The sequence below is a fragment of the Primulina huaijiensis genome, chromosome 2, assembly GCF_012295235.1.
Source record: "Primulina huaijiensis isolate GDHJ02 chromosome 2, ASM1229523v2, whole genome shotgun sequence".
In the NCBI taxonomy this organism is placed as follows: domain Eukaryota; kingdom Viridiplantae; phylum Streptophyta; class Magnoliopsida; order Lamiales; family Gesneriaceae; genus Primulina; species Primulina huaijiensis.
This window is the reverse complement of record NC_133307.1, coordinates 26,355,387-26,371,904: the sequence shown is the minus strand read 5'-3', so window position 1 is coordinate 26,371,904 and position 16,518 is coordinate 26,355,387. Positions and strand designations below refer to the sequence as shown.

Below are 16,518 nucleotides of genomic sequence, written 5' to 3'. Positions count from 1 at the left end.
TCACACTTGCATGGAATCTTCTGTTTATTTCTTTGTTAAATTAAAATTAAATTTTATGATATTGTGCTCTAAATCGTACACACTATTAAAGTACATAGAATTCTATACAGACTCAATCATAGCATCTTAATTCTTCTGCGCGATATCATAAGAAGATTGTAAAATTACTTCTGAAATTTGGCTCGAATTAGCGGAGTAATTACGATTTCATATTCAGTAATATTTAATCAATTTTATAAAAAAAAATTTATAGATAAACTACATCATTTTAAAAATTTTCTGTCGGGAAAATACTTAGATTTAATCACAAATGGGATCTGTCCTTGGCTTAAAAATTGAAATTTGATTTCTAATCAATCAGAGAGTAAATTTCAGTATAATAAACTTGATTAGTTGTACTTTTGTTTTGTTTTGTTTTTTTTTATTTAAAAATGAACATTGATGTGATATTGTATATTTCTGACATGACAATGAACGTCACGAAATGTCTAAGGCAATCTAACACTTTAGGAAAAGATGGTGAAAAGTGCAAGATAAATGATGTTATTGTACTAATACGTATTTTTGAATAATCAAGNGCTTCCTCGCAATATTTTCAATTCAATGTCATATTATTGAGATCTATTATATATATATATGTGTGTGTGTGTGTGTGTGTGTGAGAGAGAGTCAAAATGGAATAAAAGGAGGGTGGAAGACAGCCACCATGTACATAAATATGGGCGAATGAAAGCTAAAATTGGAAAAATAATGGAAGTATACGGACCGACAGCCTATTAAATGAATAACAAGTAATGTTGATTTATTCCTTCTCTGCAGTTTTTGACTTTTGGGTTCAGCCTCCAGAATCATAAGTTTTCACACGCACATATAATTTGGTATTATATTTTTTAAGGCTTTGAGTCAAGAATTATTTTTTTTTTTATCAATTGCAAACACTTTTTTAGTAGTAATTGGATGAATGAAAAGTTAATAAACTGTTGAGGAAAAAGGTGGATTTTTCTATTTTACATATGAAGTCGATTTCTGTTAAAATGTGAAAGACACACCTGATCAAATGATGTTGTGATATAACAAAAATTTCCAGAATTATTCCTTGTGAATGATAGACTAACTTGAAAAAGGCATGACAATTGGTAGATTGGAATTTGTTCATTATTAAAAGGAAAAGGGAAGCAAGAGGAGTAAAAAAGGGGATATTGATCTTTTATTGACAAAATTTATTACATTCAAGATAATCCATAAAAAAGGAAATATTGACCTTTTATTGATAAAATTTATTACATTCAAGATAATCCAAAATCTTGTGTTTAATACTTATTGAATGTTATTTAATAATTAAGTTTGATCCATGAGCTTCGTTTGATGTATTTATCACTTACATTATGATGAAATAAATTAGTTAAAGCTTACCTTCAATATGTCAAAGGTGAGCATTTGCCCAACACCATATTTGGTAATGATATCAAATTTAAACAATAAATTTCTTTAATAAAAAATTTAAAACTAATATAATTTTCCCAAATAAAATTTAATATAAGCTACTTGAAATTTTTTTGTTATAAATAATTTTGGATTAAAATCTAGTGATTATATTAAAATAAAATTTTGAAAAAAAAAGAGACTCGGATTGGTTTTAAAGTTAGCTGGATGGATCAGGGAGCAATCATATGAGATTAAAAGAGCCTTCGACTCCAGAAGTGCAATGGGAGGGGACAACATACAGTATACCACTAGACGACTACGATAGATCCCTCCACCAACGGTATGGATTGCCTTAAATGTGGATGGTTGTTTGACGCAAAATAACACCAAGTCTGGAGGAGGCGGAATTCTGCGCACTGAGCAGGGAGAATGGGTTTCAGGGTTCATGCGTAGTATTGGTTGTTGCACAGTCGAGGAGGCGGAGCTTTGGGCTATAACTCACTTGGAAGTTGTGTATAAGAGAGTCAGGCTTGCAGTTGATTCAGAAATAGTGGTCAAATGGATTAAGTTGGAGGAGATTGTTCATCCATAAACACTAAACCCTTCAGATAAGTGTCACATTTTCATTTCCAAATGAAGTTAATTTGCATCATATACATATATATGGAACAAAATATGACAGCAGATTATACGACCTCCGAAGCTATGAAGAACGACAAAAGATTGCGAATCTGCGATTCCGAGTGATCCTAGAAAATTATATAATTAGCATTGGAATTTGTAGAAGATTTTGTATAGATTAGTATTAATCTAGTGTACCCCTCCCATAAATCGAAAATTTTTTTTAAAAAAAATTGAAAATTGTTTTTTAAATAGTTTTTATGTTACAGGTGATAGATGATTTAAAAATTTGAAAAATTATCGACTTAGGTTGAAAACATTCGTGGTCCACTTTACTTTGATTTATTTCGTAATTTGAATATTGAGTGGACGAACAGATAATTAAACATCAAATCTGCATCATACATCTCTAAAAAAACTAACAAAAATTAATAATTTAAATAATCATTTCATACAATTAGAAAATAAATTTTACAATATCGGGATACCCCATTAATGTTATTTATTGTTTGCTGATAGTGACCAATTATGTGGAAGCCAACTAATCAACTAATTTATTGTATAAAATATAACAATTTTCAACATATTTTCTAAAAATGTGGGGCAAAGGTTACAAGAATATTATCGTGTTTGAAATTATCAAATTAGTACATATTTAATTATATTTTCGAGACTAAATCAAGTTTGAATTCTTCTGTTGGATAATCCGGATACTCCTTGAACCTAATTAAAGATATTGGTGATGGAACTAGATGAGCCGTAAAAGAATGACCCTAGATCTTAACGGATAATATTGTCTCTGTTGGGAACATGATCAGCAGTAGAAAAATGATAAAACTGATATCCAAAAGATATGAGACAACATCAACAGATAGACACACACCTTCTCAAACTCATGGCCTAGCTGCTCGACCCATTAGCACATAAGTATGTGCATTATATGTTGTCACGAGTATAAATAAATAAAATAGTGTCTTAGCTAACAACTATAACTTTTGATTTAGTGGTGAACGTTTGATCTTAACAATTAGTATCAGAGCAAGGTCCATGATTAAAGTCTCCCAAGAAGCATATTTATATACTTCTGGGGAGAATGTTGGGTTAAGAATAAATGTATGATAGTAGTATTGTGATGAGTGACCTCCTTTGAAATTCTCTTACGTCAAACTGTCGATGTTGCCTACTCGATCTGGTTCGATATGTGGGTCGTAAAAGAAACTATCTATGCCTAACAGCCCAACCCATTAGCACCCAAGTATGTGCACTATGCATTGTCAGGAGTATAAAAAAATACATTTTTATATTGACTAACAATAATAACTTTTGGTCTAATAATAAGCTTTTGATTTTAACAAATTTATTTAGTTTGATTTCGGTTGTTTTTATAAAGAAAAATTGGTTAAACCGAGTAAACTTAAGCTTCAATATTTTTATATTCACTTTTATTAGATGTTTAAAATAAAACATTTTGTTTTTAAAATATTTTCCCAAAAATTTGTTCAATTGAATACAAATTAAAATCGTCGGTTTGGTTAGTTTGATTTTAAGTTTGGAATGAATAGATTTTGCCGATCATTTTGATTTTACTCATAAAATTTGTCGATCACTGGTTTTTTTTATTGTAGACTCGATCCCACGACCTAAGGAAAGGGAGGACGAAACCACCCGGGTAGGTTATATTCTAGTTAATCGCTAATTTTGATAATATTATTATCGTTGTTAATTTTAAAGTTTTTAACATCATTACTGTTATTATTTTTAATTTATATAATATGATTTATTATCATTATTGTTATTGTTTTTATAAATATTATTAAGTTTTTTATTTAAATAATGAAAATAACAAAATTTATCAAAATATAAATAAAATTTTATAATAAATCCAAGGGGACCGGGTGGGTTTGAAACCCCTGCTCCTTAATAAATTCTTTTTCAAAAATTAATTATTTGATTTTTTTTTTGTATTATTTAAGTATTCTTCTTTTTCATCGTTCTCGATCGATCAGAGCTCCGGCGAAAACATGGATCGAACTCAACTTCTTCTGGTGGGTCTACCCCTCTTCCTCTTCTGTTCCGACATCATCCAGCTCTTCGCTCCGCCGCCTCCTAAACCCGCCGCCCACCGCCACGCATCCGATTCACGGCCACTGATCCAACAGCAACCACCGCCTCTCGAGTTCCCGACTCAGGTTCAAGTACATATATTTTCCTGAATTTCTTCGATTTTTTAAGAGTTCGTCGAGAAAGTTGAAATCTTTGTTAGATTATAAGAGTATCGAGTTTTAATTAATGTTTTTATTTTGGCAGAAAGATGGTGGGATTGGTTACGGGAATACTGTAAGCATCGACTTTTGTTCTTCTTGCTCCTATAGGTATGTGTTTACCTTTTTCTTATTATGGCGATTGATTGTTATGTTAATTTTGTTGGTTAAACTGTGTAGTTCCTTGACTTCGCTCATATTCTTTTGGTAAATTTGTTCATTCTTTTTTTGTTGTGAGACATGTTTTCTTTTAAAAATAAAGGCTTTTGTGTATTTTTTGACTGCAAGCCTTTGTTGAGAATTTTTGTGGTGACACCCATTTTTGGGCGGTAAGGTTAAAATGACTAATTGCTTTTTATATAGGCCAATAGGGGTGGACAGAGCCTCAATCAGATTTTTTTTTTAAATTTTTTATGAAGTTTTTCTTTTAAAAACAAGTCTTACCCAGCTTAAATGTATTGAGTTAATATATGGTATGTTCCTTCTCTGTCAAATATAATTGATTGATAATTCACTCTCGTTGCTCCTTTGAATTGAAGAAGAGGGAGATAAATTGAACGGGAATTGGGGAAGAACTCAGAGAAAAGAAGGGAAAGAGAATTCCAGTATCATTCTACTACCTGTAATGTGTATAATGTGATTGTGTTACATTTGGAACAATCTTTCACACCTAATGACTAAAGAAATTTCTTTTTTACTTCTTTCTCTATTTACTTAAAATCATATAAACAAGGCTGCAGATTAGATGCATGCTTTTTCTCACTGTTTGCGTTCTATATTGTGCCTGGTATGATTATTTGAATGTGAATCGAATATGCTTTTTAAGTTTTGATTATATTTTGAGAAAAAGAAAGTGCTATTTGTTTGATATGTTCAAAAAGCAAATAGAACATGCTTTTAGGGTAGTGTAGAGTTACATTATGCTACTTTTGTTTTCTCAGAGGGACAGCAGTGACTATGAAGAACATGTTGGAAAGTCAGTTTCCTGGAATGCACGTTGTTCTTGCCAATTACCCGCCTCCTCTACTAAAACGCTTGTTGAGCAAAGTTGTACCGATTGTTCAATTTGGTGCAATTGGAATTATAGTGGTTGGAGAGCAAATATTCCCTCGTCTTGGATTTGCTGCACCCCCTCAATGGTACTATTCCATGCGAGCAAATAGATTTGGAAGTATGGCAAGCATTTGGCTACTTGGAAACTTCCTTCAATCCTTCCTGCAGAGTTCAGGTGCTTTTGAAGTGTATTGTAATGGTGAACTGGTACTATTCCTCTCTTTTTATCTATACTTGTGTCAAACTTTTGTTTTCAACTTCATTTTCTCGTTGCTTGTGTAACTTTGCATGTTGTTGCATATGATGCTTGAGTTAAAATTAATGGATCTTTTTTTCAAGATTAACACATATTTGTATAGCTGAAAGGTATAATTGTGTTTGACCATGCTTGCGTTGCATATGATAAGTGAATTAAGATTAAAATATGGAATCTTCTGTACAGCTGTTCTTGATGTCATTTTGTGAGACTAAAAGGGTCAAGTGTGTTCTTACCGGTAAAAAATAACATTTAAGATGTTGGTTCTATTTAAATGTTGCCCGTCAATGGTGGCAGATATTTTTTCTGTTCCAATCTCTTCGTGCAATACACTATGATAACACAAGTGATTTCTTTAAGCTTAAACAAAATCGTTGCATTCCAATCTGTTCGTGCACTGCCCTATCATCTTTCAAGTGTTTCTTTTAGCTTAGAAAAAGGTGATTCTCTTAGCAAAGAGCTCTAGTTTTTGCGTGCACCGAGAGTACAGTAGTCGCAGATTGTTTGCAGTTCATATACGAGTAGATAAATTGTAGCACTCATTCTGGTCTGTATGAGTTCGTTTACAGTGCCTTATGACTAGATAAATTGCAGCGCCCAAACATCTAATGCTTCGACTGTGAATTTTAAGTGTGGGTTGTTGTGCCAGTCTGTCTGTTCAAGGCCTCAAATGCTCCTTGTACTGTGTAGATAAATGATTTTTTCTTCTTTTTTCTGCTCATCATCTGTTTCAATGCAGGTGTTCTCAAAGCTAAAGGAGAGCAGGTTCCCTGGTGAAATTGAGCTGAAAGATCTTGTTGGCAGAAGGATTGCAAATTCCAGAGTGATGGGAGCCCTTTAACGAGGGTGTTGGTCCTAGAAGATTGCGGTCAGAGGTAGTATGCTTTCGGATTTAAAAGCGCAGCCAACCAAAAAGAAATTAAAGTTCCTTTAGAAGCTATGATTTTGTTTACGTTAATGAACTTGTCCGAAGGGGTACGCTTCTTCTAGGAGACTCATCTGTGTGAGTTGTTCGTTAACTTGTTCACAGAACAAAGACTACAAAATTCTAAGTAAAGTTTGTCTGATACAAATCTAGTTGACACGTCACACTATTTATTAGTCCTTTTTTCATTGAATTGTATTTAAAATGTGGAGATTTTGGGGCGCCATGATCTATAAACTAGGTTTGTTTGTTACTTTTGTTCCCTACAATTTTTTGCAATATAAACTATCTTTTTATATTGCATCAGTTTCACTCGAGACAACAGGAAAATGTATATTACATCGTATAACTCCATGCATTATCAAATAGATGAACACTAGTAGAGAACTCAAACTGATATTTGGCAGTCCAGATTTTCAGTTTCCATAATGCACATATTTCGAATTTTTTTTGCTTTAATTTAATTTACTCCCGGATTGTGCATCACAAAATATACAATTTTTATTCTTTAAAAGAAAAAAAATACGATGTTTATGAAATTGAGTAGCCTACAAGAGACCACACAAGCGTGGCTTTGAACAAATTTGTCTTCCATTTGATTTAATTATTGACATCAATCCAGCAGTTACACCAGCACAGATAATAGAAGATAGAATGTGCTGTGCATTTCGTCCCGCTGCAAAAAAAAAATAAAAAATAAAAAGTAAAAAAAGTAAACATGGCAGGACAGACGCTAAAACTACTTTAGAGTTGTAGATATCATTTCATGATATGATAAATATGTTAAAATACCTTGATTTAATGTGATTGATGTCACCGTCAAGCCTCCGATTACTAAAGCTGATGCGACTGGAAGATACTGTAGTTTTTAATGGAGGAAAGTAAAGGATTCAATCAGCAAGGTTGAAAAAACAATATGCAAGACAAAAGAAAGGGAGGCATTTGTGAGTAACATTCGCCATTGAGACGTGCACGCACCTTTTACTCATGAAATTCATATGCAACAATAAACAAATACACACAGTGAATCGTGCGGTTAAAATAAATCTTACTGTCATAGAACAATATGACTAACTAAAACCGATGCAAAAAGACGCCTTTCCATGAAACCTTAGTTGAAGATAATTTGCAGAAGAGGTATTGTCTTACCGAGAGGGAATCAAATCCTTTATTCTGGAAAGGGGAGCGACCATTTCTGTTCACAGTGTAGCGGCCACTAATAAGATCAATCGCATCCTGTGTTGTACATTATGCTTTTCTTAAAATCTATTCTAGATTTAAATACTTGAACCTTTTGGTAAGTAAATAGAATAGTTGATGACCGAATAACACTTTAGTTAGCTTGCCTGTCGAACTCCATCTTGAAAATTGTTTAAATAATATCTTGAGATGGCACTCATCCCATCTTTGATGATACCTGCCATTGTCTGCTTTCCGTATCTGCAACAGAAGAAGAAAAAATATAAGGCTCTAGACTATATTCACTCGCTTGATAAACATGACACAGCATCGCAAAAATAACAATTTTCAGTTGTTACCTCACAAGGTCACGTTTCAGTGCATGAGTACCAGAGTACTCAAGGCTTATCTCATCACCTTGGTCCACCCATACTGTTACAGATAACACAAGGTTAAGCTCAAGCAAAAACAAATTCTACTCATAATTAATCATGCCAGTATTGATTATCTGTAGTCCATACAAGTTTTGAAGATTTCAAAATCTTCACTAAACATTGAAATACAATCAGTTGATGAAAATAAACCAACTCTCTGCAGTTGAAGATTTAAAGACTTCCGAGCAAGGTAGCTCTGCAAGTGAAAATCAAACATATCATTTGCAAATATTGGAAAAGATGCTTGATTGCTCGCAATCAACTAAAAAAGAAATTGATATATTGACCTGTGTAACATTTGTTCTGTCAAGGCAATCAATGCAGTTAGACCTAATTACTCCCCCTTGTTCTGCCAGAATCTTCCCTTCAAAATCTAGAAGGAAGTATCTGCTCAGCTGGAATAGCAAGTATTAAAAGAGTACTAAGAAGAATCAAAATGATAAAATTGATGAGCACCCATTTCCGGAAAAACGAAAAAGTACCATGTTAACAAAGACAGTTCTCACCCTTGCTTCTCAAAGTCTTCCGAAACTTCGTCGTACAGAAGTTGTATATTATCGAACCTCCCATTGCCACAAGCTTGGTGGAAGTCAAATGAAACATATCTGGAGAAACAATATGTAAATATAATTCACTAGTGAGCTACCAAATTTGGATGCAATATCAACACGGTAATATCAAGCTCAAATTGAAACTGAAATAAAGATTTTTATTCTTTTAAAAAACTAAAGTTTTCCATGTTTTCAACCCACCTTACGGTAGGAAGCTTTTGCATTTCTTCTGCGTAAGCTGCACTTAACGAGCCTTCATCACCTTGCTACAAGATCAAAACATGGACTTAGGAGAAGTTGGCCAGCACAATTTTTCTATAATATAGGCTAGGAATCGGAAGACTTTACAATGCAAAATACGGATCAACAAGAAGTGTAGTTACCCCTAAAACATCAGCAGGATAACTTCATCTGAGGTAATTACCAGAGTATGCAAACTATATTGTCACTCATTCAAACAACTAATTGACTAATAGAAAGTATATCGTTATCACAGAACTAAGCATTAATCTAATAGGGTTGATTGAGAAAAGATTTGTCTGGTGAAAAGTTTATGATTTTGGATATGACAGAACACAACAATAAACAAACAAATCTTATTGTATCCGCAATATTCGATGCCTGAGAGGGAATCCACAAAAATCCAACCTTATCTGTCAGATCAACCGCAACACATCCTCCGTATCTTTGCAATAGATCATTAAAATGACGCTCCACAACTTTTGACTGAAATTACAACATATAAATTAAAATCAAGAACACACCAATCAGGTCACAACACCAAAAATGAAAAGAAATTACAGAGCAGTTGAATAAGTAAATTTCACAACGTACGTAAGTTTAATTAGAAAATTCATAAGGCATTTATGCACATACCTTCTGCTCATGGCTAATAATGTTGAGGCGTGGTTTATAGCTCAAATCAACAATCTGCTCCCAGAGTAGTGGAATTGACCCCCGAACCTGAGAGCCACAATTTCATATGAACTTGCTTCTAACAGTTGAAATGCAGCAAATATTTGGTGTGCGTTGCAGAACTTTACAAGATTAGCATGTGTCAAATCATCAATAGCTTGTGGAGTGAAAAAGGTGGTTATATGAGTCAAATATGTAGTCCTTCCATTTAATCGGGTGGTTATTACATCAGATTCAATATTAGGAGAATATGGTAGTAGATGCCTTCCACTTGAAAGCATGTAAGAACTGAAACAAACCTGTATAAAAGAGGATTTATAACCTTCAAATTCCAGAACTTGCTCTGTTTCTATGAAATTAGCAGCATCCCCTTCTAGATTGGCTCCTCTTCTCCACATCCTCGTCCCTAAACACAATAGTCCATATTATTGTACCTCAAACAAGGTTGCAGAGATCCAATTAAACTAAATTAATTTTTCTTGCAGGTACCTAGTCGCCGTGTACACCTCCGTGAAATTAATTTTATAACAGCAGGTGAATATTTCAGCTTCATCTCTCCAGTCTGGAAGCTTGAGTCGTAGTCAAGTAAAACTCAAACATTTCTATCTAAAATCAAATTTTTTGGTTGGTCGCAATCTAACAGTTAGAGATGGCAAATAAAGACATAAGAGAGGAGGGGGGGGGGGGGGGGGGGGGTTGGTAGGCTGAGGACGAGGATATTTCCTTGTAATAGGGGGATGATAAATCCATCCAACTGCAAGAAGAAATAATTTCAAATAAGAAACTAACACCGTGAGATAAATTAATTTTAGCAGCAGATGAAATAATTCAAGATAGCTTTCCTATAAAGCAACTGGAATGTTTTCTAGGTGAGTGACAATAAAATAAATTCAGGTTGCATTTGGAGATATGGATTTGATATCCATAGATATTTATTATAGTTTTATCGATAACAATGAAATAATAAATAAAATCTTAAAGCATATCTTACTCATTTAAACATTAGTTATACAAAGTAGAATGAATTTCAAATGACAGCATTATTAGGTGAACTTGAATCCATCTTAATTAACATGAAACCTTATATAAACATATGATGGTGGATTTGAAGCCAATGATTTTACTTCTTTAAATAACAAAAATATATTTGAAATCCATGGATTTGAAAACCATCAATCCAAATATAAGCTCAGACACATGTAATATTATCATAGAACAACTTTCAAAAAAGAAATAGCATTATACAATCTGTATCACATATCCAGTGCCAATGAGAGTGGGCATTGATTCTGACCTTGTTCTCGATAAGTTCTTCTATTACATTCCAATTCCAAACAAATCTTGGATCTCCCTGCAATTTACTGGAAAATTCAACTACTATAGACTGGTTCTATGAGGAAAAAGGAAACTAAATCATATTTAAATAAACAACTTTATGCTGAAGCATGGCCAACGTAGTTGATTAATTCAAATAAATGATCCCATTTGTTCTTGGGTTCTTACGCAATCAATAGCACAATGAATGCAAAAAATTCATCCAGGTGAAATTCGGTGTTACAAGAGATTTACATACAAATTGCTTTATATCTATTCATATTATCCACATGAAAAGAAATGAATTCATCAGCAAATTAGGATGTAAAATCTGTTATTTAAACTATATACCTGCTTCCAAATTGGTTTGCTCATCCATCCTTGTGCCAGTTTAAACCTTCTCTGCAAGCTGATAAATGCTATTAGCTGTATACACCTGATTTTTTAAATACACCTGATTTTTTAAATATTTCACCAAAAGATAGACGGATAAAATAGTACTTGAGTGTTATATCTGTTTCATAAGAATAATAGAGTCCTCTGGTTGATTCCACAACTTTCAAAAGATTCATAAAGTAATCCTCATCACTTTTCTGTAGAAAGATGGCAGTTGTTAGATTATAGCCTTTTACATTGTCAACTGGAAACAAGTCGTATTGCATGTTGGGTAAATTAAAGAGAATCAACATTCGAGATGTTCGACCATACTTCTTGACTAGTTAAGAATCTTGAAGCCTCATTGCATGATAAGAACTTCATTGATGTAACCATGAAAACAGGAAACCCGAGATAAGTTCCCACTTCTTTCTTTGAAGTTATAACTAGAACATGCATACCTGTGGGGAAAAAAACCACATCCAATCAGCTACCCACGTAAGTCAGTGGTGAAATAGAAAAACTGATTACACATCATCAAATATGTAGAACTACACATCCAATGGTCTTGTAATGATTCACATAACAAAATAGGAACTTAAACCAAGAAAATATCTACTGAAACATGGTTTGTCGGGAATTATTATTCTCCTTGGCATCTTGTTACTTTATAAATAAAATTTCATTGTTCGAACATGTGATTGGCAACATTGACAGTTCTCTTCTTCTTCTCTTCTCTTCTCTTATCATCTCATCTCATCTTACAACAAGAGCATTTGTTACTACGAGAGAAGATGTAGAAACTAGAAAGTAGAGGAGTATGCCTAGTAACACCCCCAAATATATATAGGATACAAGAAAGTAACAGAAATATTTCAGTCCAAGGATGACACCATCCCCAAAAACTCTGAAACCTCAAAATTTTAGAATTTGGTAAGGACAAAGGATGTCAATAAAGCCTTTAATATTTTGTAAAGGAACAATCAAGTCCCTTTCCTGTATGTCCATGAGCCATCATTCTGAAATATTCAACATTCTTTTTTACAACGTAAAAATTTTAATTTTAAATTGTCCAAAGTAACCTAATCATTACTTCTTTTGAACATGTAGCATAAAATGGAAATACCTTTTCAGTATTTGCCATAATTAACTTTCAATTAGGTAGACATCAAAAAGTGTGTGATTAAGGTATATCCCCTGCCACACCAGTAAAGTGTTTTTCTTTATTTCTCAATCACTTATGTTTTTAATCAGTTAAACGCCTGAATATGGCATTGACTATATATCCATCATAAAACCGTTACAATCTTATTTCTGCAAAAAGTAACTCAATGCAACTAAAATGACCAATATCAGAGGATATTTCCACTTCGGTAATCCTGACATTAATGCAGTGTGTAACTAAAGCATCAAATCATTAACAAACATAAATCCAGTTAAATACAGCACCTGAAAGCAACCTAATTGTTCCGGCTACCCCATATATAGTTGAGACTTTAGAAGGACTTTCAGATGGGTCAATACCTGAAACAAAAATAAATGTAATGACTCTATGAGTTGAGGTGAAAACTCATCAGTTGAGATTAATTTTGAAAAACAAAGACTAAAAGAAATGATCCAAATATTGCATACAATGATCCCAATTCATTCTATAGTTGCATTTACCTCTCATCTGCGTGGTTTATGTCACGCCCCGAAACTCGGGATTTGACACCGGCGTTGTTTAACAATCACACAATTGAAACAACCAGCCTCGTAGCATAGTATAAACCGAAAACCAGTTTATTATTCATAACTCCTCAAAAAGAACAACTGTCTTTACAACTGAAATAAAATAAATTTGCGGAAACGTCTAATCTAAAATTTTAAATTTCTAAAATTAAAAAAATAATCATGTCTACTAATCACCATCCCCAAAATTGTTCCGATTCTTCTTCTTCTACCTGCTCTTCGGATTTATCTGGGAAAGGTTGTAAGGGGTGAGTATTTTGGGAATACTCAGTAAATGGGGGAAATATCGAACACCACATAAAAATTTCATATTTTCGAAAATAACATATATTTACAGCATGCTTTTCATAATTTTTAACACTGCAATTTTTCACCTTTCATGGTTTACTGACGTCAGTCCCTAAGTTTTAATCCTCTAAGGGGGCGAGGCCGTAAAACAGTTCTATCCCACTGTTAAGGGCCATATGTTGGAATTCCACCCATTTTCAGGGAATCCTCACAGTGTTTTCACAAAACGTAACAAGATTTAAAAAACGTAGACGGTGTTCGACCGCATTTTTTTCTTTAAAAGAAAAACACATAACCCAAAAATTTAAAACTTTAAAAAATTTTGCCCACTTACCTTAAATTCTTGATGCAAAAATTACGTGAATAATTAGGGTTGCTTGCACAGGAATTTCGAAAATTCCTCTTCAACGGTTGGACGGCGGCAGCGCTTCGCTGTGCTCGAAAATTCCTATGGAGACTAGATGAGAATTTTCGAAATTTTGGTATGAAATATGGTGTGATTTTTCGAAAACTAGGGCCCTTCTATTTATAGGAGTTGGCTGCTATCGTGATAGTGCGTTTGAACTGTGAATCAAATCTAAAATCTTGATATATCCGTGATCTAGGTAGATATCCGAAATCTCCTTCTTTTTTTTTTCCACCTAATTTTCGAAAATCTCATGGTGTATATTGTTAGATTTCGAATTCTAGGGATTTTATTATCTCTTGCTTGATCTTTTATCCCGGTATCTCAGCATTAACTTAAATCTTAGATATTTATCTGCTTATTTTTTTAAAATTCCTTCTTTAATTCTTTAGATTGAGATAAATTTATTCCTACCAAATTTTTAATTTTAAAATAGATAATATTATCTTAACCTCGAGCTTTATAATTCTGTACACGATAAAATTATCTACACAACTTAGATAACCTTAAAGCAAATCTTATATTCTGAATGATTTAAATATTAATATCCAAGATTACACCATCAAATTATTAACCTGATATTAAACTGATATGATCACGATATTACAAAATCTCGGGTTTTACAGTTTATCTTTAACAGAAATTTGCATCACGATACTTTTAAAAAAACGGAATTTTAAATGCTTATCAACGCCAACACAACATCGAAAGTTCAAAAAAAGACATCAGAATTATAAAAAAAAGATATCAGGATACACCATTTGCATAATAACACAATTTCCTTTTCCATAGTTATATAAGTTTGCTCAACACAAATCTTGTAACCAAAGTATAATTTTAGTATCAAAAGAAATCTCGTTCTTTTTCAACATCATGCAACTTCATTTGTCTCCTCTTTAGCAGCTTCAGAACATGCTAATTAAACGAAACAGAAAATGGAATGAGCTTAGAGGAGCAAGATCAACATTTACACTAACAATAACAACAAATCCTACATGTAAAAACTCTAAAAAAGATACTTTGAATAAACTATATAACAAGAGATCCGCATTACTAACATACAATAGCTCCGAAATTAATAACAGCAGAGCACATCCCGAATCTTAGCCAAGGAAATTTAAAATAATAACACAGCGAAAACCTAACCTTGGAGCTTGATGATGCTTCCATCTGATCGACTAACCGAGAATCCTTGATCCGGAGATTCCACAGATTTGATAACGAACTTATCCGCAAATTCTAGCAATTCCATTTCGCTCCACAGCTTGAAATGAATCGTCGATTTTGACCGATTCTCGGTCTCCATTTTCCTCAGGATTACGAGAGTCGAGGAAGAACAGATGTAAATCCACGAGTAGACAATTGAAAGCACACAATTTAGGCGAAATCAAAATCAATATTGGATAATTATGCTTCCGGAAAGGAATCGCTCCGATTAATTACCAAAATTGAACAGAAATGAATCGGATCTGAAAGAGAATATTGTTTCAAAAATTATTGTCTACCATTGAACATTCATGAAAGAGTATCTAACAGAATAAATCTCGAGTCCTATGTTTTCAATATTATAATAATAAGGTGTCTGATTACTGAATAATTATATCTGAACCATCCACATTCTTTTCTCGAACCCGAATCGAGTATGTCACAGTAAAATATATATTAGTAATATGGTAGTGTCAGTTTATTTTGTACGATTGTAAAAAAAATTATTTTTTACCTATCAATCACAACAAGAGCAATTTCTTTCATGAGATATAATCACGAATTTTTATTCATAAAATCGATCAACATTGTTTTTATTTATAATAAAAAATAATAATTTTGACATAAAAATAATATTTTTAATCAGTGACTCAAATAAAATATTTGTTTCATAAAATTGACTCATTAAACCGTCTCACGAGAATTTTTATGTTATAACAATTCGATACACTTTATCATAGATAAACTAAATGTAAAACTTTAATTAAATATCAAACAAAATATAAAGCTTTATAAATTATTAAATTAGTTTAAGAAGTAAAGTATATCTACCCCTTTCACAAAAGATTTTACACTTAATTTTTGAAAACACAATTTTAAATATTATCAATTTTATATAAGCACGTTTTTCAGGTTTTTACGATGTATCATATACCAAATTAGCCCGCTTAGCCTCAAAATTAAAATGGATAACCGCAAAATATAAGTTTTCAATCACTTCATATGAATTGGTTCAACATTTTAAAATATTATTTATTGTTTATATGGAACATTTTTATTATCGACTTGTAGCTGCAACATGTTTGCATTAAATTCCTGCCTTTCGTCTGTTTCTTCCTTACTTCCTTTCCCCCCCTACAACAAAGAGAGGCTCATTCTGTTAGAACAATTTTCAAAGTATCTAAATATACTAAGCTTCACTAGTATAACACATTCACCTTGGACATGAAACAAAAATTGAAAATATGATGTTGCATGTGCTAGCCAGAAAAATAAATGAAAGAAACTCCTGGTTGCAATCCTTTGTTAGGGAAAAATTTTTTTACTGAAGCTGGTCTTTGATTGCTCATCTGTAACCAGATTTTGCTGTTGGTAGAATATACAGGTAAAATCTACAAACATTAACTACATGAATGTCCTCAAAAAGTCCTGTTACAAGACTCTTGTATTTACATTACAATCATGTAGTGTGAGATTTTAGAGGTGGTATACAAAGTCGATTACCGTGTTCTCATAACCGAATTATTAAGCTACTCTGAAGTGTTTCTTCGGAAAAAGTAGTTGCACTTTTACTTTTGG

The 16,518-nt window shown here is 32.7% G+C and overlaps 2 protein-coding genes across 8 annotated transcripts; one reads left to right on the top strand and one right to left on the bottom strand.

Moving 5' to 3' along the window:
• The first annotated feature begins 3,936 nt into the window (after positions 1 to 3,936).
• On the top strand, positions 3,937 to 6,794 carry LOC140971074 (selT-like protein). 3 transcript variants are annotated; one of them, XM_073433141.1, is made up of 5 exons: positions 3,937 to 3,981; positions 4,035 to 4,241; positions 4,354 to 4,418; positions 5,249 to 5,567; positions 6,356 to 6,794. In XM_073433141.1, exons 2-5 carry the CDS (start codon positions 4,068 to 4,070, stop codon positions 6,455 to 6,457), a joined length of 660 nt encoding a protein of 219 aa, XP_073289242.1. In that variant the 5' UTR covers positions 3,937 to 3,981; positions 4,035 to 4,067; the 3' UTR covers positions 6,458 to 6,794. The 3 variants fall into 3 exon arrangements, with proteins under 3 accessions (XP_073289242.1, XP_073289243.1, XP_073289241.1); XM_073433142.1 differs by lacking the exon at positions 3,937 to 3,981 and having other exon boundaries at positions 3,989 to 4,235; XM_073433140.1 differs by lacking the exon at positions 3,937 to 3,981 and having other exon boundaries at positions 3,996 to 4,241.
• A 148-nt stretch (positions 6,795 to 6,942) lies between these two features.
• Positions 6,943 to 15,283, bottom strand: LOC140971073 (phosphoinositide phosphatase SAC8). Of its 5 annotated transcripts, XM_073433137.1 has the most exons (20): positions 14,881 to 15,283; positions 12,759 to 12,833; positions 11,643 to 11,770; positions 11,436 to 11,527; positions 11,286 to 11,343; positions 10,915 to 10,971; positions 10,333 to 10,374; positions 10,110 to 10,182; positions 9,920 to 10,026; positions 9,582 to 9,668; positions 9,354 to 9,431; positions 8,907 to 8,971; positions 8,661 to 8,759; positions 8,442 to 8,541; positions 8,242 to 8,350; positions 8,080 to 8,152; positions 7,888 to 7,981; positions 7,691 to 7,777; positions 7,334 to 7,400; positions 6,943 to 7,217 (listed from the first exon to the last, which is right to left on the bottom strand). In XM_073433137.1, exons 1-20 carry the CDS (start codon positions 15,038 to 15,040, stop codon positions 7,090 to 7,092), a joined length of 1,779 nt encoding a protein of 592 aa, XP_073289238.1. In that variant the 5' UTR covers positions 15,041 to 15,283; the 3' UTR covers positions 6,943 to 7,089. The 5 variants fall into 5 exon arrangements, 3 of the variants coding, with proteins under 3 accessions (XP_073289238.1, XP_073289239.1, XP_073289240.1); XR_012174247.1 differs by lacking the exons at positions 6,943 to 7,217; positions 7,334 to 7,400; positions 7,691 to 7,777; positions 7,888 to 7,981; positions 8,080 to 8,152 and having other exon boundaries at positions 8,442 to 8,549; XR_012174246.1 differs by lacking the exons at positions 6,943 to 7,217; positions 7,334 to 7,400; positions 7,691 to 7,777; positions 7,888 to 7,981; positions 8,080 to 8,152 and having other exon boundaries at positions 8,442 to 8,527.
• Positions 15,284 to 16,518: the final 1,235 nt, after the last annotated feature.

Bases quoted from the DNA above. Each gene is read 5' to 3' on its own strand.
- LOC140971073 (XM_073433137.1), bottom strand. From the start codon at position 15,040: ATGGAGACCGAGAATCGGTCAAAATCGACGATTCATTTCAAGCTGTGG. The intron at 10,972-11,285 runs GTATATAGTTTA...AGTAAATTGCAG, and splicing joins GCAAACCAATTTGGAAGCAG to GGAGATCCAAGATTTGTTTG. The intron at 8,972-9,353 runs GTTGGATTTTTG...TTGATCTTGTAG, and splicing joins CGGTTGATCTGACAGATAAG to CAAGGTGATGAAGGCTCGTT.
- LOC140971074 (XM_073433141.1), top strand. From the start codon at position 4,068: ATGGATCGAACTCAACTTCTTCTGGTGGGTCTACCCCTCTTCCTCTTC. The intron at 4,419-5,248 runs GTATGTGTTTAC...TTGTTTTCTCAG, and splicing joins TGTTCTTCTTGCTCCTATAG to AGGGACAGCAGTGACTATGA. The intron at 5,568-6,355 runs GTACTATTCCTC...GTTTCAATGCAG, and splicing joins TGTATTGTAATGGTGAACTG to GTGTTCTCAAAGCTAAAGGA.